The 24,034-nt window shown below is 39.2% G+C and overlaps 1 protein-coding gene across 1 annotated transcript in view; it reads left to right on the forward strand.

Annotated features, from left to right (window-relative positions):
- Positions 1-24,034, forward strand: part of npy2rl (neuropeptide Y receptor Y2, like) — a 62,134-nt gene that overhangs the window by 22,984 nt on the left and 15,116 nt on the right. The window contains exons 2-3 of the mRNA XM_042401802.1: positions 20,215-20,443; positions 21,940-22,072. Of these exons, the coding sequence (XP_042257736.1) occupies positions 20,264-20,443; positions 21,940-22,072 (313 nt within the window). The 5' untranslated portion in view covers positions 20,215-20,263. The remainder of the gene's footprint in view (positions 1-20,214; positions 20,444-21,939; positions 22,073-24,034) is intronic.

Consider the following 24,034-nt stretch of genomic DNA (forward strand, 5'->3'; position numbering starts at 1 on the left):
AAAGAATATATAAAATCACTGGAATATTCTAGAAAGCTGAAAAGCTTGCCTTCAGCATTCACACTAACTAAACAGTAATGGGCCTAAAATTGAGCCCTGGGGAACACCACATGAAAAAAAATTGTTTTGGAGCTAAAATTCCCAAGACAAACACTAAAATCACGTCCTTTGAGGTATGATAAAAACCCAGTCCAGTGCTGACCCAGATAGGCCAACCCACCTCTCAAGCCTCTCCATTAAAATATCATGATCAATGGTTTTAAATGCTGAACTTAGATCCAATAATACTAAAGTAGAAACTCCACCATTGCCACTATTAACTTGTAAATCATTAATAACTTTGACTAAGTTCTGTCATGGACTCTGTTTCTGGACTTTTTGTGTTTTGGGGGTTTTGGTGTTGCTCTGTGTGTGTTTTGAATGTGCTCTGGGTTACAGACTGTTTGTGATAACTGCAGCTTGGCATTGTTTTTTTCCTTTGAGTCGAGGGCTCTTGCTCTCTTGAGTTTTATCTCTGCCTTGCTTTGATTTTATTCTTGACAGTTTGTAACCTTGTGTTTCTCATGTGTTGCTGTAGTTCTGCTCAGGCTGTTTTCCCCCTTCACATCCATTCAGTGTTTAGTCTCGTTAGCCTTGTCCTGTTTATTTCCTGCCACACTCTTGTTGTCTTCATTGTTAACCTGTTTCCCTCCTTTTCCAGTGCCTGCCCCACTCTAGCTTTGTCTTGTTCTGAGATTAGTTCCTTGTGTATTTATACCTGTCTGTTCTTTGAGTTCTTTGTCAGTTCGTGGTCAATGTATCTCAGTGTTTGGACCTTTTTTGCTCCTCATGTGTCAAGTCAGCCAGTTCTTTTTTTTTTCCTTCATCTGCCAGTAACTGGAGTCTGGTAAATAAATAACTATATTCTTCAGTTCCTGTCAGCTGCTTGTTGTCTCTGCATTTGGGTCCACTCGTCTGCATAACTGTGACAGTTTCTACACTATGGTTGGCGCTAAAACCGGATCAGTAGAGATCCTGTATTTTGTTGGTTGCCAGGTGGTCAATTAACTGCTTGTGGGCGTCTTTTTCACTAACTTTGCTTAGGAACGGGAGGTAAGGGATTGGTCTTTTAGGTATGAATAATAGATGAGTCTAGAGTGGGTTTCTTTAGTGGTTTAACAATTGAAGACTTGAGTGAGCTGGAAAAATACCAGATAGTAAAGAGGTGTTTAAACGGTTAAAAACGCTTTTTAAAAAAGGAGGTGGGGATGGGATCAAGGGAAGAAGTGTAACAGTTAAGAACCACCGCTCCAAGGTGATCAGCACTAACTGGTGCAACATTTGTTTAAATGGTAGTGAACTGAGAAGGAGACAGGGTGGGAGGAACACGAGTCATTAAGGGAATATTTGCCCTAATAGTCGTTATTTTGTTGTGAAAGAAGGCTGCAAAATCCTCACACATCAGTGGAAATAAAATCACCTGGAACTGAAGTTCTGGAGTTATTTAAAACTTTGAAAAGAGAGTCCTTGAATTCTGTGTATTATTGTTTATTATATTTTTAAAATGTTCTTGCCTTGCTTTTCTAACTTCTGAGTTATAACAAATTAATAGATTTTTGTAAATATCAAGATGCTCTTGAATCTGGGTTTTACACCATTATGCTCAGCCTTCTGCAGTCTCTTTACTTTCTCCCTATTAATTCATCCGTTAGCCAAGGACTTTTATCAGACAACACTTTGATTTTTAACAGGAGCAACATAATCTAAAACCAGTTTAGCACCCTGATTAAAGGTGAATATCATGTCATTACAGGACATATCACACGTCACAACATACAGAATTTGGTAGCAAAGGTATCAGCTGGATTAGCAGGCAGGCACTGTTTCTGCTTCTGTTTTGACAGAGGTGACCCTTCCAGGATCAAGATTGATTATGACAAAGATGCAGTAATGGTCTTTATAATGCAACGTCATGTGCTGACAGGGAAAGGACATTAACTCCTTTTGGATATAATTAAGCCTGAGGTATAGCCAAGGTTATGAGTGGGACATGCTGAGAGAGACCAAAGGCCTCCAGCTGGTTTAGCTCTCTATAGTAGTCTGTAGTGTTATCTACATGAATATTAAAGTCACCAGAAATCAATATAAAATCTAAATCTAAGGAAGTTTGGCACAACAGGTCATTGAATTCATCAATAAAAGTGCTGTTTGTTTTTATTGATACACTAAGATTAATGAGACAGGAGTTTCAGTGTCTTATAATGAAGTGTACGCACCAAAAGTGAGTTTCCTGCATAAAAACACATCGGAGAAGAGTGCTGCTACACCTCCACCTCTCCTATCAGACCTAAAAACCTCTGTAAATGTACAACTACCACTAGAGTCCAGCCAGGTTTCAGTAAGAAGTAATATCTTCAGCTTAATTAGGCCTCTAACCGGCACAACCTTTCCTGTTAAAGGTCTCACATTTTAATAAAGCAAGTTGTACAGTTTTCTCATTCAGCCTAGTAGCTGAGACTGCAGTCCGCAAGAGAGAGAGAGAGAGGCGTTCATCTGAATCAGGTTAGGATGGTTGGCTGACCTTTGTGCAGTTTTCTGTGTAATAAAATGGGATCACCTACCTGCAACCACTTGAAAAGGCATGATGGGATGGGGCTAGGGATACAGTAGGTCACTGGGGAGGGGGGGGTATTACTGGTGCTACCTATCCTCGCAACACATCATAGGGACTGCAAATGGAGGGCAATGTTGTTGGTGAGCAGTGTGGTACCTCTGTGGTTGAAAGAGGCAGCTTGTTGAGGGTTGAGCAAAGATTTTCAGCCCCATAACTGAAGCGCCAGATCTGCTGATTTTTATTCTCTCCGTCTAATCAGGGTGTGATTTACACCTGGATGGAGGATGCTGGCGGTTAATTGTATCCTTGCAGCTCAGAGCTTGTTACCGTCATATTTCTGCATCACATTTTCCAGTGATCAGCTGTCAATCATAACATTAAAGACGACAAATCATGTTTTTTTTGTGATTTTCTGTCATTTATATCCTGTTCTGGTGTTGGATGTTAAACGTAGTCAAATGCTCCCGGTAAGACAAAGAGCAGGTTTCAACTTGCTCTGACGCTTCATTTGCAATGTTTGTTTTTAATTTATTTTATCTGCATGTCCACAAACGGCCGTCTGCTCGGTAATCTTTGTTGCTGGAGTTGTCCACTCTCATAATCTGGATCTGACTCATGCTCCAACATTTACAGATTTGAGAAGTTTAAATTTCGAGAAAAGAAAAGAAGGAGAAAAATAAGTGAAATCCTGCTACTGTAGTTTGTTTACATAGCCTTGAGCCAGAGGAAGCTTTGGGAGGAGAGTCTTAAAGAGACAGGAGCTAAAACAGCCTGTTTCATACTCCAGTAGAGCCCCAGAATATACACATAGACCTGGAGATGTGCAGAATATCTCCTCTTTCATATATAAAGGTGAAAAGTTTAGGGCCCAATACTGATCCCTGTGGAACTCCACATTTAATCTCCACACATTCAGATTTACTACCAGCAAACTGTACATATTGTTGTCTGTTATCCATATAACTAAAGTTACCTACATTTGTGAGATATCCATCTACATCCATACAGGATGTTTGTATTATGTAATAATCTACAGTATCAGCTGCTACTTTTCTTCGCTAAATGAGCAGATCAGCTTCTTCTAAATCCATACAGTCCATACATCATTGCTCAGTTCTCCTTCTACTTTATTTTATTCCAAACAAACTTTGAAAACAAACCACTTTCTCTGCAGTTTTTTTTTGTAAAACAGCTGCTAGACCAGAGTGTTTTAAACAGAAAAATATAAAAACTCTATTTATAAAAATGCAAATGTCAGAGATAATTACTTTAATTTCTCCCAGCTGCATTCTGACATTTAAACAACTCTGGCATTTGAAATCACTGACACTGAATATGATTGTAAATCTAAAAATCTATTAATCCTCCACTGCTCCTCAGGTTATGAGGCAGCAGAAGACCTTTTGTCACAAATCAGAAATTAGTAGAAGCGGTAATTAGTTTTTGAGCCGCGCTTTGTTTTGGAATTAAATCCGTCATTTTTGCCTTTTGGTGATGACAGAAGGTTTCAAGTGTGTCGTGAGGCGATGTTTCTCCTGCTGACAAAGTAATGAACAATGTGAAGTCTCATTCACGATCAATTGTTAATCAGCACAGTAGTGTCACTTTTCAAAGTTTAATGAGCTGCTGGGATTTGGAGGAAAAGCTGCTGCTCCACTTCTCACCAGTCTGAGAACTTATAATTTCTTTGTCTTATTGGTTTTTATATCCCCCCCGCTCGCTCACCAGCTTTTTTTTTCCCCCGTCGCCCATTTCCTCTGTTTGCCATCTTCCCTTCATATGCTCTGTCAACTGGAACAGAAAAGTTCTGCAGGTTTTGTGACGTGCGACACATTTTCATTTACTTATTAAAATCATAAAGTAATTTATGTCTCACTTATTATTCAAGACTGTCTGTTTGAGTTACTTTTTTTTTTCCCAGTGTTGTGCCAGTTTTAGACTTTATTCCGCAGAAAAACAACAGCATCAGCTGTCGTTTTTTAAACAACCTAAAATCAAGCTTTGTTCACATTTAAGACAAAAAGTAGAGCAACGTTCTTGTAGCACAAAGAAAAGCCTTTGTTGTCCAGGAAGAAAAGGAAAACTCTTCCTTAAAGCAATTACAACTAACTTTTTCTGACTGCTAGAGGGTGAGTGAGACTCCGTTCCTCACCCCTCCTGTCCTATTTCCTAAAACTACACCCTCCGAACTACAGATGCTTGGATACAACAAACAGTTTGAAGCCTGAATTGAGCTGAAAACAGATGATCACTGCAGCGTTTCCTCAGAGACATGTGAAGTTACAAGCTTTACAGGGTAATTATGACGTTATTTTTGGTCATATTTACATTTGTTTGGCCACATCGTCGTCTAGTTTCAGTCCGTCCTCCTCTTTTAATGCTCTCCATCTCCCAAACGCCAAACACATGTTTCTCCTTGTTTTAGCTCCTTCTAGTAACACCGTCTTTTCGGTTTAACTGGTGATGTTTGGGTTTTGTTCTGGCTGGTAGCGGCTGCAGGATCATCCATCGCTGGCTGATAAGTCTGTCTGGCAGCTGTTTGAATCACGCCACTTTATAACCTGGGCTAGATGGCGGCGGGGCGGAGTTATGGACCGTACTGTTACAACACAGGGCCGGAATAATGCAGTTGTAAATAACCCAATTTATGTTTTAGCCCTAAAGAAAAGATAGCCCTGTTGAACATCATTTTGTCGCTTTTATTACATATTTTCAGGTTTCAGGTTTCAGGTTTATAGTGCCTTATGTCCTGTTTTGATTAGAATGGCTTTTATTTTGAAGGTGGCATTCCGGTACTCGCCCAGTTCCTGCTGCATGCAACAGTAAGGATAAACAGTAAGATGAAAGAAAGAAGAGGGAAAAATGCAATGTTTTAGCACCCCCCTGATGAGGCACAAGGTTAGTGTTTGGTGTAATATTGTAATATTAACGCATGGTTCATATCTTAAAGTAATTTACGTAACGTTTTATTACTGTTTGTTTAACTAATAGAGTTAGCTTTAGCTTAATGCGAGCTAATGTTAAGCTATGGTAAGGTGGCTAATATATTGTTTGTTTTGTGCTTTGTACCCAGCTCTTACATTGGTTTTGGGATTGGATTTGGACACATATGGAACTTCTTCCATGATGGAAGTGACGAGTACAAAGATAGCATGAATCAAAGTCAGAATGGCCACAATTACAAGGATCTTAAGACCCTTTAAGTCCTGCAGTTCCTGGTGCGGCAGTCAAAGTAATGAAATCCATGCATCAAGAGACGAAGGTTTCTGGTCTGTTGGTATCAGAGTGTCAGTAACCTTCAGGGCAGCAGTTTGAAGCTTCTGTCTGTGAGTCAGTGAATGAGTTGAGGGATCTGAAGCGTTTGGATGAGAGTTTATCATTTTTACCTCTTTTTAATCTTTTTTTTTTGTCCACTGTGCTCAGTTCAGTCAAACCACTTGACGATAAATAGCTCCAAGTCGTCCAGACTATGAGTTGTGACCTAGTAAACACAAGTAGATTTATTATCTTGGCTGTTGTTCCTGCATGAAAAAACAACTTGGCAACACTAGTTTAATTACAGGAAGTTGTTCCAGCACGGGGCTTTGGTCCGGGTGTTTTTACTGAAAGGGTAAAAACACATATTTGTCTATTATCCTGACAGGAAATGTGCTGTAAAACCAAAAATTGAGTTAAAAGAGGCTAAAGTTGGTGAGATATTTCCCTTGTTGTTGTTCAATTATGATGACTTGTTGACATTTGCCCGAGGTGTTTGGATCTCCAAAGAGCATATTCATGTTTTTTACTGCCATGAAGCATCACATGTTACGTTATTATGTTACACAGACCTACAAACCCCAGAGTTTTGACTGACAGGAAGATGATTAGAAGATGCCGCGGCGTAAACTCGTTGGTGAACTTCACGGTTGCTCATCTGGCCCCCGAGGATGAACTCCTCGTAGTTTTAAATATTTTATCTCCTTTATTCTCTCTTTTCTCTGATTTCTCATGAAAGGGAGCGAGCTGCCAAGGGGTTTCACACTGGGCTTAAGCAGTGAATGTTGTTTTGATGTTTTTACCCCCTATGTTGCTGTTTTTTTATTTACATTGATCACTGAATCAATCAAATTAAGCTTATAGTTCACACATTTCTCCACATCTTCAGGGTTTAATGTCAGTTTTCTCACCATCAGCTCTTCAGCACAGAGGAGTCCATTTGTTATTCCGGTAGAAATGTAATTCAGAGACTCTAGCGTGCTGCCTTCAAGGTCCCCTGCTCTCCTTTCTGATTAAATTTACAACACCTCGGGCCCTCTGCAGTGCACCTCCAGCTCTGATGCACTTCACTTCTCATGCAGGTCAAGAAAGATCAGTGAAGATTACAATTTACCAACATTTCATTCTGAGTAGATGTCGTCTAAGTTGTCATCTGTTAAGTTCTGCCTGAGACAGGTTGACTGTGTGAGGGGTCAGAGGTCAGTGTCTTCTTCAAGGTGGTAGAGTGATGTGATTGCAGTATCGTACATCTCAGAGTTCACTGCAGATACACAAACTCTACACTTCATTTTTAGCCAAGATAACAACATGGGGGTGGCAGTGTTGGTGTGTTGGTCGGTCAAACACTTTGATCCAGAATTAGATACTTTCACCAGTTTCATAACTTTATTTAAACTTGGAAACATTGATGACAAAGCCCTCATTTACAATGTCGAGCAAGAAAGAAGACAATCAATTAAAACAAACATATAAATACAATTAAGAGAGTAACAACAAAATCAATTAAAACAGGTAAAAACACAAGTTAAAAGGTTTGATATAGTGGATTTAAAATGACTAAGAGATACCAACGAATTCATTTTCAAAGGCCTTTGTAGTTTGTTCCAGGTTGATGGTGCAAAGACGCCAGTCATTAGTCCAGTGGACCAAACTAGCATGGAGGTAATGTAAGAGCTGGCAGCTTTCCAATAAGGTAAATAAACAAATACATATGTGATTCTAATAATGTTGGTGATCCTCTGACTTTTCTTTGAGTGCAACCAGCATCTCAACATCTGCTACATGTATTGGCTACAAATTTGCGTCAGACGTTCATGGTTCCCAGACGACTTTAGTGATCCTCTGACGTTTCCTCTAGTGCCACCATGAGGCTGACTTCAGAGTGAGTTGTCTGGACAACTATTGGATGGAATTTCACTTTATGTCCTTTAGAATGAATTCTTCTGACTTTGGTGACCCCATTACTTCTACCTTTAATGATACCGTGAGGTTGACATTTTTGGTTTTTAGTTACAAAAAATCTCATAAATCACTTGATGCGTCGCCATGAAATCTGGTCCAGACCTTCATGTTCCTCTCTGAATTTTAATAACTTTGGTGATCCTCTGACTTTTCCTCTAGTCTGTCATCTGGCCAAAGTTTCAGTTTATCAGACACTTTTTTTATTGACCAAAAGCTGCAAAACTAATGAGATTAACATCAGCTTCAGCTGTACTTTGTGTTTACTACCAAGATTAGCAAATGTTAGCATGTTAACACGCTAAACTAAGATGCTGAATATGATAAACATTATGCCTGCTAAATCTTATTAGCATTGTCATTGTGAGCATATTAGCATGCTGGTGTTAGCATTTAGCTCTATCTAGCTAGTGTCTAAGTAGAGCTGCTAGCATGGTTTTAAACTTTCAGTCTTTTTTTGATAACGTTTATGTCGTAGTTCATGAAGAAATGGCGAATGTTGTTAAAACGCCAAATCTCAGAATGTTAAAATGTGCACCAAACTTAATGAAGGACGTCTATGATCCAAAGGTGAGATTAGTAAATGTCATAAGTAATTAAAAAGTGGTGTGTGATGTGTGACAACTCAGACTCACAGCAGTTAATGAAGTTGATTTTCCATTTTTTTGTGACACTCAGCACGACTTTCAGACTGATGTTTTTCAGTTGGAATATGTTTCGTGCTTGTGCTACGTTTTTTCCTCATTGTTTTGTCATTTTTTAAACTATAACCTCTAAATAACTCAACATTTAATGACAAGATTTTATCCTTGGTTTTTATTTCTTTATTTTAATTTTATCAGTCCGGTGGGTGGACCGGAGGGCCTGCCGCCCAAAATAACTTATATCCTCACTGTCACTATGTGTTTTTTAAATGATATCTTTAACATATCTCATCACAAAACACAAAAGTGTCCTTGATAACTCAACAATGCAATAGGTTCATGTTAAGGTTTGAATTATTTCTCCTTTGATTCTGAAAAATAAAGTGTTTTTTGTCAGTTTTGGATAGCAGAATGCTGAGGAATGACTCCTGTTTGGCTAAAATATCTGAAATAAACCAACATCTTTACTTTTCCTATCTTAGATCATGTAGATTCAGTGTAATTACTAGTTCGGCTGTACTAGATATGTGATATAGTCAGTAGATCTTTTTACGACTTTTCAAACCGGATGTAATGAATCTAATGAATAATTCTGTATCACTTAATGTCCACTTGTTTGCAGTAAATAAGTAGTCAGTTAATCCTTTCTTTAGCCTCAGTCAGATCAGAATCTTTTTAAAGAAAATCTATTTAAAGATTTTCACTGGAAGCTGAGATGCCAAAGTGAATTAGTGGCACTTATTGATCCCTCAGCTCTCACACACTCAACCCCGGACAAGCTGCTCTGGTCCTGATGGTCCGGTGAGATCACACAACAGTGTTGCTCATCTTTCCCCGGATACATAAAACTGACTTTAAATGTGACTTTGATTTTTGATTCGACTCGGACCGTTTCATTTCCCACTCGGCAGTAAAGTAAATGGCCGTTCTCAGCGTGGCGTGACTTCCTGTGTTTAAGCGTCGCAGGCCGCAGGGCGACAGAGCTGTTTTCTTCTTGCTCCAGTTCCTGTTTCACCTCCAGCTGCGAGCTTTGTTGTGTCTCTAAACAACAACACAGGAGGTGTTTGCAGTGTTTACATTTAACCTCTAATATTTTTTCTCCTCCTATATTGATTGCAGCTTTATTATATATGAAGATTTTCATCCATTTATCAAAATTAATTTTATTTTTGGGACTACGGGTGCAAATTATTTGTTGAGTTTACCCCAGCACATTTACATTAATGTAGTTAAAATGTCAGAGTTGATTAATATGCATTATTGCCTATAAATAAATAAATAAATAAATAAATATGGAGTACAGACTTAATTTTGGAAAATTTCTATAAGGGGGGGGGGGGGGACTCAACTGAAACAACACCTAATAGCTAATAAAAAAGAAAAACAATAGACACATGTCAAAATAATTATAGGCTTTGTTGAAGTATTTTTCAAGCAAGTTGAAAAATACTCTTATTCCTCTGATTTTCCCCTGGAAGAAGCCATGTATGGACGTGCTGTCACAGATATGATGTTTTAAAAAGAAATCAGTTCAGATTCTTATTTACTGTATTTAAAGTTTTATTTAACAGGGACGGTGCACATTAATAAACATGGCTGTAAATACACCAAGAGACTATTTTTTTTTTAACTGTTGTCCCAGGACAGATGTTACAGAGTATATAATAGTTAGTGAAATCATTTATAAACATGCAGAGCATTGACAAACGAAAATTATATGACTTATATTAATAAATAAAAAGGTAAAATTATCATAAAGGACATTATACTAGATTGTCAGGAACCAATCAGAAATCTCTCTGAGTGTCTCACTGATTTATTTTTAAAGAGGACACATTCTGCACATTTCCAGCTCTATATTTATATTCTGGGGCTCTACTGGAATATCTTTGCATGGTTCCCAGTTAAAAACTCCTTATTTATCTTCTACTGGTCCTTTATGCAGCCCCTCAGTTCAGCCTCTGTCTGAAACAGGCCGTTTTAGCTCCTGTCTCTTTAAGGCCCGCCTCCTGATGAGCCCACTCTGTTCTGATTGGTCAGCTTCAGGAAGCTTCGTAAACAAACTATAGTAGCAGGATTTCACTTCTTTTTCTCCTTCTTTACTCCAAATGTCAACTTCTCAAACACATCCGTACATGTTGGAGCCTGAATATGATCCTAAATATGAGAGTGGACAACGTGAACGACACAGTTGCAGGTATGTGTCAATAACCTGACGTCATCACGAGGAGGAAGTTGAGGTAACATTACAAACGAAGCATTTAGTTGACTTTTGACTTGAAGGCGACATTTTTACATACATTCCCCTCAAGTTTTGAAACGTTGACCATGTTTGACATCCAACATTACAACAGTATAAAAATAACAGAAAATCACAAAAAGCATAATATGTCCCCTTTAACTGGCATGTACGAGTGATTCAAGACAATTTGTGACATTCACCAATTTTCTTTGAATTTCCTTGGAGGTACGAACGAAATCTGAATGAATTTGGAGTTTAAATATGACACCAAATTCAACAATAACTAATGCAAATGTACTACAAAACTAATATGCTGCTCACGATACTCACAGAGCAAAAAACACTCATTTACAACCATGTTCTGGCTCTTCCCCTCACACAATGAGACAGCCTCTCACCAAAAAACTGCTTGTTCAACTACAACACAAGTACCCACATAGAAACTCTCTCAATGGGGCATTATCATACTTCTAGTAACTGTCAAAGCTCCACCGGATTCTGTCTTTCCAGCAGAGAAACAGCAAGTCTGACAGCAGCTGCTCATGGCTGGTTAGCTCTGACTATCAGCACCGTGGGAATACAAGATGCTATCCATGCTTCACCGAGCAGTTATGGTCAGTCAGATGCCCTCAACCCTCCCCCTCTTGTCTGTTGAATTATTTAAATATACTGGAAGATGGGGTCCCAGCAGAATTTGAAAGTGAACTTACTCTTTGAAGAGTAAACTCCACTCTAAATCTACTGCTTTTTTAAGTTGGTAAATGATTTTTATGGTTTATTATTTTCTTATTTTTTGAAAGAAAATCCAGTAATTCTGCACACTTGACCCCCCAAAATTGGTGAAAAATCGAAGACGCAATGTCACATTAACCCCCCAATAAAGATTAATGATCGAATAATCAGTTGGAATCGTTGCTTTTTTTTAGCTGCATCATCGTAAACAGCATCGTAACGCAGAGTGAGGCTACAAAGTCTGGTCTCAAAATGACCTAAATACATAACTGTGATGTAAACAGGACAGCGTGACTCTGACGCTCCAATGTTGAGTTTAAACCACTTTTGAAATAGTTCATTTACCGTCCGGTGGGAGGGACACTAGAGACAATCGACTAATCGATTAGTTCCTTGGCCCATAAAATGGTGAAAAATGTTGATCACTGTTTCCCCAAAGCCCAAGATGACGTCCTCAAATGTCTTGTTTTATCCACAACCCAAAGATATTCAGTTTACTGTCACCGAATACTAAAAAAAACAGAGACTTCATTATCTAAAAATGGTAGCAACTATTAAAAATGTTTCCAAAGTTCAACAGTTTCTTTAGAAAGTCTACAATCTCAGCAGCTTCAGTGTCGACATTAAGTTGCTTCTTTAGATGCATCATTGCATCATTATTACCCATCAGGAGACCTTTAGCATGTTTCCTGTCTGCTGGCACTGTATGTATTAGTTCATAATTGACCTACATGGTCAATACAGCAGGAACTATTTGCACTATAAAACAGTAAAATCTGTATTATTTCTCCACTGCAATTAACCCACATCAGTTTAAAGCCACTTCTGATCGTTTGTGCTTTTTAATAACATTAATGAAGATGCATGTGAGTCTTTACGTTGGGTCAGCTGGGTTTGCACTCCATTATAAACCACTGAGAACATCCTGTGTGAATGTTCTTCCTTCTGTAAATGCAGCCAGTCTGAATGAAGCCAGTTAATTTGACGATCAATTAACCATTGAATTGGCCAGACAGTTAATTAGTCACTGAACCAAGGAGTCGTCAGGAATATCTCCATGAATGAGAGAAAGTCCACGTTTCTGTGAAAGTGCAAGATCATCGTGAGTAGGAGATGATTCTCGCTGTGTCTCGGCTGCTGTTATTGCCGCCGTCACTTTCATGCTCATCTTTGTTCTGAAAGCATTCAAACCGCAGCGCTGCCTGATCCCAGAGAACCGGATTCCTGCTGCTGAAAGGCTTCAGAAGGAAACGATGAGAGGAATTTCAGCCGAATAAGGAAGGCTTTATTAACCCTGCTTCTGTTTGGGTCACTCAGTTTTATGCAAACACCTCTGAGAACCATTATTTGATTAAATTTAAAGAGTTTTCCCACACTTGGCTAATGCTGGAGTGGATACATCATCCTGTATGTGCCTCTTGATGTTTTCTAATAACTGCGTCTCTTTGATTTGACCCAGATAATCATTCAGGCTAATCACTCGGGCCAGCTCTCGCAAATAAATAATGAACAGCTGTCCTCTGAGAGGTCCAGCAAGATTTCACTCGTTCGCTGAATGTCAATGAAGCCACTTGACAACAATTACATGATATCAAAGTGCTGCGCTGTGCTGAACACACAAACATCAATGCTGCGAGCAGAGTTTTGGTGTTCTGCTCAGAGAGAATTAGTAATTCAGAGTAAATTCCACAAAAGAACAAGGATTGGTTTTAGGAGATAACAGAATAAAATTTAGACAATTAAAGCACGGTGTTTGACAGAGTGGATGTTTAGTTATCAGACAATGTAAGCAACTGTACAAGGTGCAAGAGGAAGATTAGGAGAATTTGTTCTGTTTCTATCAGGAAATTCACAGCAGGCAAAAAAAACAAAACAAGTGAGAGAGTCTGAAAGGCCAACAAACCACATCAAAAGTACACATTTTATTACATGAAAGCAAACACTTATGGGTGCCCACAGGACAAAAACATTAATACACATGTGTGTCTGCTTGCTACATTAGTAATAATCATTATCGGTGCCTCACTAAGCACAGACTTCTCATATATCAGCTGAAGAGAATGCAGTTCTTTACTCCGTAGTGGTCTGAACAACATGTACTGATACTGATGCTGATAGGGGTCTGAACTACACTTCAATATATCAGTACCTGATTGAAATCTCTAAAATTGACTCATAAAACAAAAAACAGCAAACAAGTCTTGTCTACAATGTAAAGCCTAAAGGCGACAACAACAATCTGGACACAATCTGTGTCAGAATATACAATATCCATTTGAAGAATGAGGCTGAAATTGTCTACAATACGTGCAGAGTCAAACCAACAATGAACTGATCTACTAACAAGTATTGTGTGTGTATCAAAGCCTGATATATCTTATTCCTCCGTTGTTGTCCAGAAACTATTAAAAACACGTCAGTGAGCCACAGCGCTGCACTGGGTCACATGTTCCTTCATCATGAAGAGTTTGGTCACGTTAGTTTGTTTAGAAACGGCTCCAAAGACTAAGAACAGCACATTTTCAATCTCCAGGGAGTAGTTCTGTGTAACCCCTAATTTCCACTGGGAGCGTGTGCGCTGCGTTCCAGGTTCGACACGGCTGCCGGAGCTGATCTCGGCCATCTAGTCGATGTATCCGATTCTACTGGGCGCGCCGCGGCATGTTTCAGAAGCGTCCCAGAAGCGGCTCCCCGCTGCGCTAAAGACAGGTGCCTCGTCTATTTTTTTTACAGAAGCCGCGTCAAACAGCACAGAGCAGATCGAGCTGGCAGGAAGTCAGGCACAGAAATGGCATTGAGCATGCGGTCAATTTTCAAAATAAAACACCCCGCACATGCGCCCGGTGGAATCCCGGGGTAAGGCAGACGCCACTGAGCATGTGCAGCGATGTAGTTCTGTTTACAGCTTCATTAGCTTGTTGTGCTACATGTCACAACCTCTGGACTTTGTACTGAAGTTCTTTGAGAATTAATGTATTACAGTAGAAGGAACTACTCTCCAGAGACTGAAAATGTGATCGCTGTTATTAGTCTTTGGTGTAAATTTCCACTGACATTCTGAGAGTTATTAAAAGAGATCTGCAAGAACTGTGTATGAATTTATTCTGCCTCTCTGTGACTTCTTTCCACTCAATAAACAATCTTTTTTACAGAAAACTACACCAGTATGGTTCTTAAGAACATTACAATCTGAAATATCATTTTAATGATGTCTGGGAATCAGCAGACCACGAGTGGTTTGTCGTAACGAGTCTAAAACAAGAGAAGAAGTTAAAAGTTGACACTGAGCTCAAACTGTAGCCTTTAGAAAACTGCTCCCTGGTGCAGATGAAAGATTGATGCCTGCAGCCACAGAGAAAAGACAGAGAAAGACTCATGTTGTGATGATTTCTACTCCAACTTTTAACATGTGGCTCTGAGGGCAGGAAGTCTAAACTGCCACAAATTAACCTTCTTCTTCTTTGGATGTTCTGGGGGAAATAAAACACTTTATTTCAGTCAGACAGTCTGACATGTGATGTTTGTAGTGATACGACGGGTCTAAAACCACTAAAGTAGGAAGTATGTCAGGACTGTGTGCTGCAGGGAGGAGGCATTAATTGGGCAGTGTTTCTTTGAAAAACACTTCATGTTTTATTTTTAGGTCAGCAGTCATGATGCACAGCGACGCATCCTAATTTTGGAAGTGTAAAATCATCACATCATCACAGCGTTTACTGAGAGGAGCTGGAGGTCTTTGATGGCTGCCAGTTTGAAGTTCACACTGCATTAATATTTTCTCTTATTAGTTGTTTTTTTTTTTTTTTTTCCTGTACTTTGATGCTACATTTTTCATCATCAGCTCTCTTTCATTTCAGAATCAGAGCAGCAGTTTCCAGCAGCACCAGTCTGTGAAAATAAACATGAGGATAGTAATTTGTGGTTGGTTTTGGCAAATCTCTCCAAGATTTTCCATCTGATGTTGTAAACTGTTTTTTATTGGTTTTGTTATTAAGAATACAAACAGAACAAGAACAATTCAGGTCCATAGATCGTTAAATAATCAATCAATTATACAAATACACAAACTGTAGGAACCAATTCCAGAGTTACGTGTATGTCGGACACCAAACTGGTCCCAATTGTGCATCGGGTTACTTACTATGTAGGTAGGAACTTTCGGTCAGGTGACAGGTGACCGCCACACCATGTGAGCGCTTTGTGTTTCATTGGTGAAATGGAGATTTATGCACACACTGGTTATGGATTCTTGCCTTTAATACGTTGAAGACCATTAATGGTGCAGTAAATATCCCATCGAAAGCAAGAAGCAGAAGTTGGACTCAGTTGGAAGCGTTGTTACAGCGAGCGTGTCAGTTATCAACTCGTCTCTGCAGCCTCTCAGTGGCTTTCAGTTTAGGCTCCAACACCACAAAAATACATACAGTCAAAGAAGCAAACTAATAAAATATGATAAAACGCATATATACACACAAAGGGGTCGTATATAGAAAATACACAGCTAGCAAAATTACAGGATGTTTTCCCAAAATAAGCTTTACAGGGTAAAGATCTTATAAAAAAAGGCTAAATTTACCCTTATATACCCTGATCTTCTCTAGACCCAAAGACATCAACAGATCCCTGACCCAGCGTCTGAATGGTGGAGGTTTGGTATAAAGAATCAGGTTCAATCTTAATTCTAATACAGGTTACTGCAATATGACTCATTTTGACCCTTGAGTATTTTAAACTGTATTAAATGATGTCTGGCATTAAAGGATGATGAAAATCTTCTCCAAGCGCCTCTAACTCGTAACATGGACAGCAACGTTTCTATAGATCTTCAAAATCACACCTGTTGACATCTCAGTCAGTCGAAAGATGGAGTCAGTTATAGGAGACGAAGGTTTGGAAGTTCAGAGAGTCGGTTTGAAGAAAATATCTGACTTTGAAGTATCTAAAGAGACGTTTAACTGGATGCCTTCTGATTTTGAACGGGGCTGAAGTGCGTCTGTGATTTGACTCCCACCTTATAGTAACATAGACTCTGCACCGTCAGTCACCTGAACTCACAACGTTTCCGTCCTCAGACCTTCATCAGGGCCAGATTCAAGATTGAATCAGACGAGATTTAAATCTTGGTGCAAAACATAAAGATTATCAAGGCCGCCACTAATGACTTCTTTAGAAATATAAATGAATCTGTTATATTTTTCTCTATTAATTGTTCAGTGAAAGATACCAGAGCCTGAAGGTAACATCTTCTTGTTTTGTGTGACCAACAGTCTTAAACCCACAGATATCTCCAAAACGATGCATTGTCTTCTTCTTAGTCGATTGACTAATTACAACAAATTGCTTCAGCACTTAAAATGATACATTTGAACATAAAGCAGCTGCACTGAACGGCTCTGTTACATCTGCTCAGCAACATTAATAGAAAATAAAAAAAAGATGAACAACGTACGAGAGCCTCATTTACATGATAAACTCCTCTTGAGCTTGACTTTGAGGTCGTGCTGAAGAACTTTCTATTTAAACACATATTTCTATACATAAAATGACTGAACGATATGTGAAAACTTACACAACAACAATTTACGCAACAGAATCTGAATAGACTGGAGGAAAGAGGAGCATGAGGCTACACACACAAACACTTATCTCTGACCTCTGACCTCTCTGTGCCTCTTTCTGTTCATAGAGATTTAAATATATACAAAAACCAGCATATATGGTGTCCAATCTCTGAGTTTTTGCGAGGTGAGTTTGTAAAACAGCGTCTTGCTGCGTCGTGTTTCAGCGGACGAGTGTTGATCCACCGGGCGAGAAGCAGGAGGGAGCTGAACGCCCTCCGGCAACTTGCTCAGTGATTCAGCTCACTGGAGTGTGTGTGTGTGTGTGTGTGTGTGTGTAAGTGTGTGTTTTCCCATGTGAGAGAGTGTGTGTGTGACTGCGTTTAGATTGTTTGTGAGTGCACTCGTTCCCCTGTTGGTGTGTGAGTGTGAAGTGTCTTTCTGTGTGAGTATTCCTGCGCTAATATCTGTGTGTTTATGTGTGTGTGTTTATGTGTGTGTTGAAACACCTCCTGAGGCTGGTGGACTGGCCTATCACAGAGCTGTGAAATGGAGAGGTCACAGCTGTGTGTGTGTGTGTGTGTGTGTATTAAGACGCTATGACACAGCTGGTGTGACATCCTCCCACCTGTGAGCCGCAGAGTTTAAGTCTCTGCACTGTCACGAAGAGCAGGAAGTTCCAACCACGGATGTGACAACATCATAATTTCATCCAAGATGGCGTCCGGTCATTTTAATAAAAGTTGCCGTTGGAAAAGTGAAATAAAAAAGTCTCAACATATGTTGTAAAGTATATCATCACATTGATGCTTTAACGCAGAAAGTTCCTTATAACAGCTTTATCCTTGATTTTAACTCATGAAGTCCCTAAAGTGACATCTACTGAACATCCTGCTGCAGTCATGTGACAATGTGTGAATCTGTGTACCCATGACATCACTTCCAAAATGGCGGCAGTGTGCCTGGTCAGCAAATGTGACAGAACTAGCTAATTTTAAAACTCTTGTTTTTTTGTCACTAAAGGAAGGTTTCAACCCATTTAACAAGACGTCCTGTATTACATTTAACCTGTTCTGACCACATTTCTTGAACAAATTGATTGAATTAAAACGTTAAGGAAATATTGTTATGACATATATGTTACATTACAGATCTTTGACACTGAAGGTAGAATTTCAAAATAAAAATCCAGAAATGTGTTCCTTGTGGTTCATTTGGTCTGTTTTATATTCCCCATAATTTTCCTTTAAGGAGAACTGGGTTCTTACGGGTTAACATAACAAGCTGTCACAACTACTGTATGTATGTTTGAATATTACTGAGTAAATTTTAAGTAGTATTTTATGTAATATTTAATAACTGTGAGTCAAGTCAAGAATAATCACATTTTTGTTTTTATGTAGATGACAAATAAAAGGCTTCAAATGATAGAAAATCATAATTTAAATCACAATATTGGTCAAAAAATCACAATTACAAATTTTGCTTGAATCAAACCTCAATGACGCGGCTGATCTGCCGGTGAAATGTCGTTCGTAGTGTACTGGATGTCATCTGATGATCTACTTTTGTCAGTAATCTGGTCTCATTTATTCACATAATCCCGGTTCGTTCTAGGTTGAGGGATTAAGAATAACCCAGTAACACAGGTAGTTTCCTGCTGGAGTGACCTCATTACACGAACACAAAACCGCTGAGTCATTAAAACACTTTGTGCACTTTTAGGGACACGAACATGAAAAATAATACATACTGACATACATACATATTAAAAAGAGAAAGATCACAGGGCTGCTGTTGACATTAATCACTTATAAAACAAAGGTTGATACTGTTTTGCAAGTGGATTAATTGTTATTGAGATTATAAACTCCGGAGGTTTTATTGGAGGGAAATCTGGCTTCTGACCAAACTTTGTGCAAACTGGAGTCATCAGCCTCACATAACATGATTACATGTTCAAACCTGATTAGTGTGAATGCTGAAAGCATGCTGAAGTCTATGGGAGGAATGTTTGAAAGCTAATATCTCAAAAACTAAAAGTGCTAAACTGTTCATATTTGATGTACAGGTGTCTCATGTTGAAGTGCTAAACATATTAAAACATTGTACCTATAGCGCCACCATGTGGTCAGTTATTACACGTTTAGCCTTTTGGCTAATAACTCATGAACCGTAAGACCTATCAAAAAAATATTTGGTCAGGATGGTCCTTGGATGATGCTGAGTAGACTGATATAGGCCACGCCCATTTGCGCCCATAAAATTTTTCCGCCATTTTGTTTTTATTAATAAACATATGTTTTGCTTCTGTTGGCACATATTTCATCCAATCTTCACCAAACTTGGTACATATCATGTTTAAAGGACCCCGAACACAACTTATTCATTTGTTTTCAGATATCACTTACGGTTTGTCTGTTGGTTAGCAAACTTTTGAAGGTGTGGCCTAATGCACTTAATGGTCAATAACTCCTCAATACTGAATCGGATTGTGACCAAATTTGGAAATGTCGTACACAAGGTGACCTTACAGACTTGTGTAACATTACATAAGGTTCTGCCCAAAGGGGGCGCTAAAGTAACCTTATAACATGATATTTCAGCAATTCTATTGTCTTTAATGAAATGAAACTTGGTACACAGGTTTTCCATGAGAATCTGCACGACATACTGAATCATGGCACCTTGTGGTCATAAATAAAACACCGCCATACTGCCTATTAACTGCCAAATCTCTTAAATGTAACATGCCATGGTAATCGAATTCTATTTGTACAGTTGGGGATCCTGAACAAGTGTTTAGTATTTTCAGCAATGCTTTGCGATTCCTTACCAGTTTTCAGCATTCACATGCATTTTCCGCAGGAAATGCATTTCTAGTGACTTGTTGTGATCTGCTGTTTGTGTGCATGAAAACAAAGATGTTCAGACATCTTTATAAAAGTTCTGAAACAAGTGAAACTGCACAGTTCACAATTTAACTCCTATTTCCTGCTTTCTGGCAAATGTATCCTCTAACAGACACAGTTAGCTGGTGAACGTAGTGGAGCATTTAGCATGTTTCTCTCAAGACTTGGTGAAAGTTGAGGTGTAAATAAAGAACAGAAGGCAGTAATATGTTGTTGTGGAGATCTTCTCCCCCCTAGTGGCCAAAAAATGCAGCTTTAATACAGATTCTCTGCTCTGACTTCATCTTGTGTCTCTGTGTTGTTTTTGCCCGTCTAACAGACTGTTTGTCTGTAAAATGCCGCTGCCGGCTGAACACATATGATCGGACATGGAGGTCGTCAGCACAGCCAACGCCACACAGGACGAGCTCCGCCTCCTGCCTGACGATGACAACCTCGGTTACCACGACTACAACTCCGGCGCCGGCGCAGCGCCCCCGGCTCTGCCCACTCTGGTGTTCGAGGGCGTGAATTTTCCAGAGGACCCCATCAAACTGCTGAGTGTACAGGTACAAGTTTCATTATTACCCCTTAAACCTAATTAGAAACACTGATTGAATATATTGATTAAAGTAATTGTAGAAACCAATCAGCCAAGAAAAAAAGAAACACTGTAATAAATCATAATGTTTTTGTTCATATGGTTCATTTTCCACAGTAATGTTTCCATTAAACAACCACAAACTACTGCTCAGTTTCTCCTTGTGACCTTTTACCACCCACTGCTCCTCCCGCGAGGAGCCGGCAGCGTTTTGTAAAGCTTTTATTGACTGTTAGTGCTACAAAATATTCACGGACATGTAAATACTGCAAATACAGAACGATTAGACTCCTCTTCATAAAAATAATCCCTGTTGCCTTAAAGCAGTCTGACAGCCCAACGTTGTAATAAATCTTTATTACTTTACTTGAGATAGTTTTGGAAAATCATTCCTCTTCTGGCATCTGAACTGGATTTTCTCTTTTATTACATATTAACTGGATATTTTTTATACTTTTATTGCATCTTAACTGGATATTGTGTTCACCTGTTTGTAGTGTTTGACAGTTATCTCAGGCTACGTTCACATTACAGACCTTCAGGCTCAATCCAGATTCTTTAAGGGTGTTTTCATATCTGCACTTTTTAGTCCAGTTGTATCAGACTCTGGTTGGTGTGACTAGTTTGGTCAGAAGGTGGTCTCGATCCGTTCCAAACAAACTCTGGAGCAGTACGCCAGGAGAGCTTTGCATGCTGGGATGCGGACAACATAGTACGTTGTATTTGGGCAGTAGGAGAGTTTCTTCAGGATCTTGTTCCTGTGTTTACGATCGTGGTCCCGCCCCCAGACGCAGCTGACCAATGAGCAGAGCTTTTAGTGATTTATTTTGGTTTGCTTGGATTTTTCTGCGTGAAAAGAAACCAGAACCAAGTTATATTCATGTATCCTGCTCTGTTGTAAAGACTGTTGAGGTCCTAAACTGTCACACATGTACAGATTTAACTGAAATGGGAGCTGAATGCTACAAGAATAACAAGAATAACATAATTTATGCGACAGCCAAATCATAAACATGGATGACGTGAATGTTTGACGTCTGTCGTCGACTGCAGATTCGTGCTGATCTGAACTGTCCGGACATTTCCTGAAGAAGCACTTTTTTTTTTTTTTTTGTTGAGCTGTCATTACCACGCTTAACTGTGATTGGCTCAGCTGTTTCAGAGCTATGACATCAGTAATGAGAGACTGATCTACAGTATATTCACCTTCACTCAGCCCTTCTGCACTTTGCGCTGCTGCGCTCACAACCAACACCACCACACTGCGATAACGTGGTTAAAAAATGGCCCTCAGTCTGTTTATGTTTGTATTTATGTTGTAATAATGTTTATTCTGCCCTCTTCCCACAGTCTGAAACTATTAACCTTCTCCGTGTCTTCGACTTGAATCCGTCCAGTGACGAATCCCCTCAGTTAGTTGATCATTTCCAGTCGAGTGAACTGAACCACTGCTGTTGTTCGCAGGTGGTGTTGATCTTGGCCTACAGCACCATCATCGTCCTGGGGGTTCTGGGTAATTCTCTGGTCATCTACGTCATCTACCGCTTCAAGACACTCCGCACCGTCACCAACTTCTTCATCGCTAACCTGGCTGTTGGTATGTTTACACACACAAACAAACACACAAACACACAACAGCAGCAGCAGCAGCAGCAGCAGCAGCAGCAGCAGCAGCTCTCACTTTGTTTTGTTCTAATTCGATGCCGTCAGAATCATCACAGACAGGAAATGCTCCCTGACACCCAAAGATAAATGTGTGTGTGTGTGTGTGTGTGTGTGTGTGTTACCCTCTGTAGGTCAGTGGCAATGATGGTGACTCAGACATCTGTCAGCTGTTATACGCTATTTTCCTGTGATGTCTGCTGCTGTTTGTGGGAACAAGAGACCGCGAGATGAAATCAAATTATTATCGGTGTGTTCTCAAAGTAAAGAGAAACCACAGTTATTGTTGCAAAATATGATTGTGTGAGTCTATAAATAGAAATTTTATACAGAATACAGAACAGAAATATTTAAAGATCCTTTAATTCGAACTCCCAAGGGCACAGAGGAGCGTTTTGGGAGTTTATATGTACTCATGTTGTACATACATTAACCCTACTGTCTATTTTTATTTGATATTATTGTTTCTGAACCGGAGGGAATAGAAAGATCAAAAGAGGCTTTGACTTGTGAAGCTCTTTTAAAGTGATTCAAAGTGTTTTCTTATCTTTTTAATGTTTTCCAGCTCATAAAAGCTTTACCATTTACTGCTCATATATATATAAGACATATAAATCAGATACTTTCTGGCTTATCTTCAATGAGCAAATATAATGTTGCATCATTGGAATAATTTCCACAGCATTTCTAGACGTGTGTTTGCTGGCTGTGCAGCTGTTGTAAATAGCTGCTGATAAGCCTCAATCAATTAATAATATCAGTCTCAGACACATCGATCAGACTTTAACAGCCACCACGACTCAGCGGCAGCGAACTGATACCAGATATAGAAAAAGGGAAGATCTTACAGATGAGCTCTCAACAGCATCATGTGACTCGGAGCCCAACTGCCTGCAGAGCTTCACATGTTTTAATGAGCTGGAAAATATCTCAACTTTGACCTCAAACATCAAAGAAGATTTAAATATCCAGTATAGCAACGATAGACGGCGCAACCAGCATTTAGCCAATCATCTGTTCAGTACCGTGTCATAAATAATCATTTTCTCAGCCTCGACACACAGTGGGTGATGTCACGTCAGCTCTATTTATGAGACGAGCGTGAAGAGGCGAGATTCACAAGTCCCGTCGCCTGCGAAGTGACACACGATGCTCAATTGTGAAATTTCACGCTGGTGCATGATTAATTGGACTTTTACTGCCCGGATCACGATCGTTTTAGCGGCTCTGAAGGTGTTTAAAACAACTGGGGAAGTCAGTTTTAATTCCTAAAACATCAAAAAACACAGAAAATTCCTTTTTTTATCAAGAAAAAAGTCAAGTTCACTTTTTAATTAAAACCATTAACAGTACGAGAGTGAAAAGATCAACTAGAACACAACAGCAATAAAAAAACTAAATTATAAATGAATCACAGCAAAATAAATTCATGATTTAACATGTAAACAACTAAACAAATAAATAGGTGAATTAATAAACGCCACATCAGCACACAAGCAAGAGAATAAGACACATTAACAGTGAGGAGTAATTGAGTGTGAAGTGGTGCAGAGGAGGGAAATTATCTCTGCTGTCAGAGAGCTTTTCAGGCCTGAAGAAGAACAATAATACATTTTATTCATAACACTCACACTCCAGGGAAAAATGCTAATGTAATGCTAAACAAGTAAAACAAAGCAAACGAGCAAACACACAGTGGGATGGATGATTTCAGCACCACAGACAGCGACAGGCTCGGAGAGAGATTTCAGGACCACGGACAGTTCCCAATCCTGTAGGGACAACTTTACACTAAAAATCACTTTTAAGTGTAAATTATAAAGTAAATTATATGCACATACATCACTTTATTATGCTATAAACCACTGGGGGAACATTTCAGTGATGCTTATGATCT

This window comes from Thunnus maccoyii, chromosome 22 (assembly GCF_910596095.1).
Source record: "Thunnus maccoyii chromosome 22, fThuMac1.1, whole genome shotgun sequence".
Lineage (NCBI taxonomy): Eukaryota > Metazoa > Chordata > Actinopteri > Scombriformes > Scombridae > Thunnus > Thunnus maccoyii.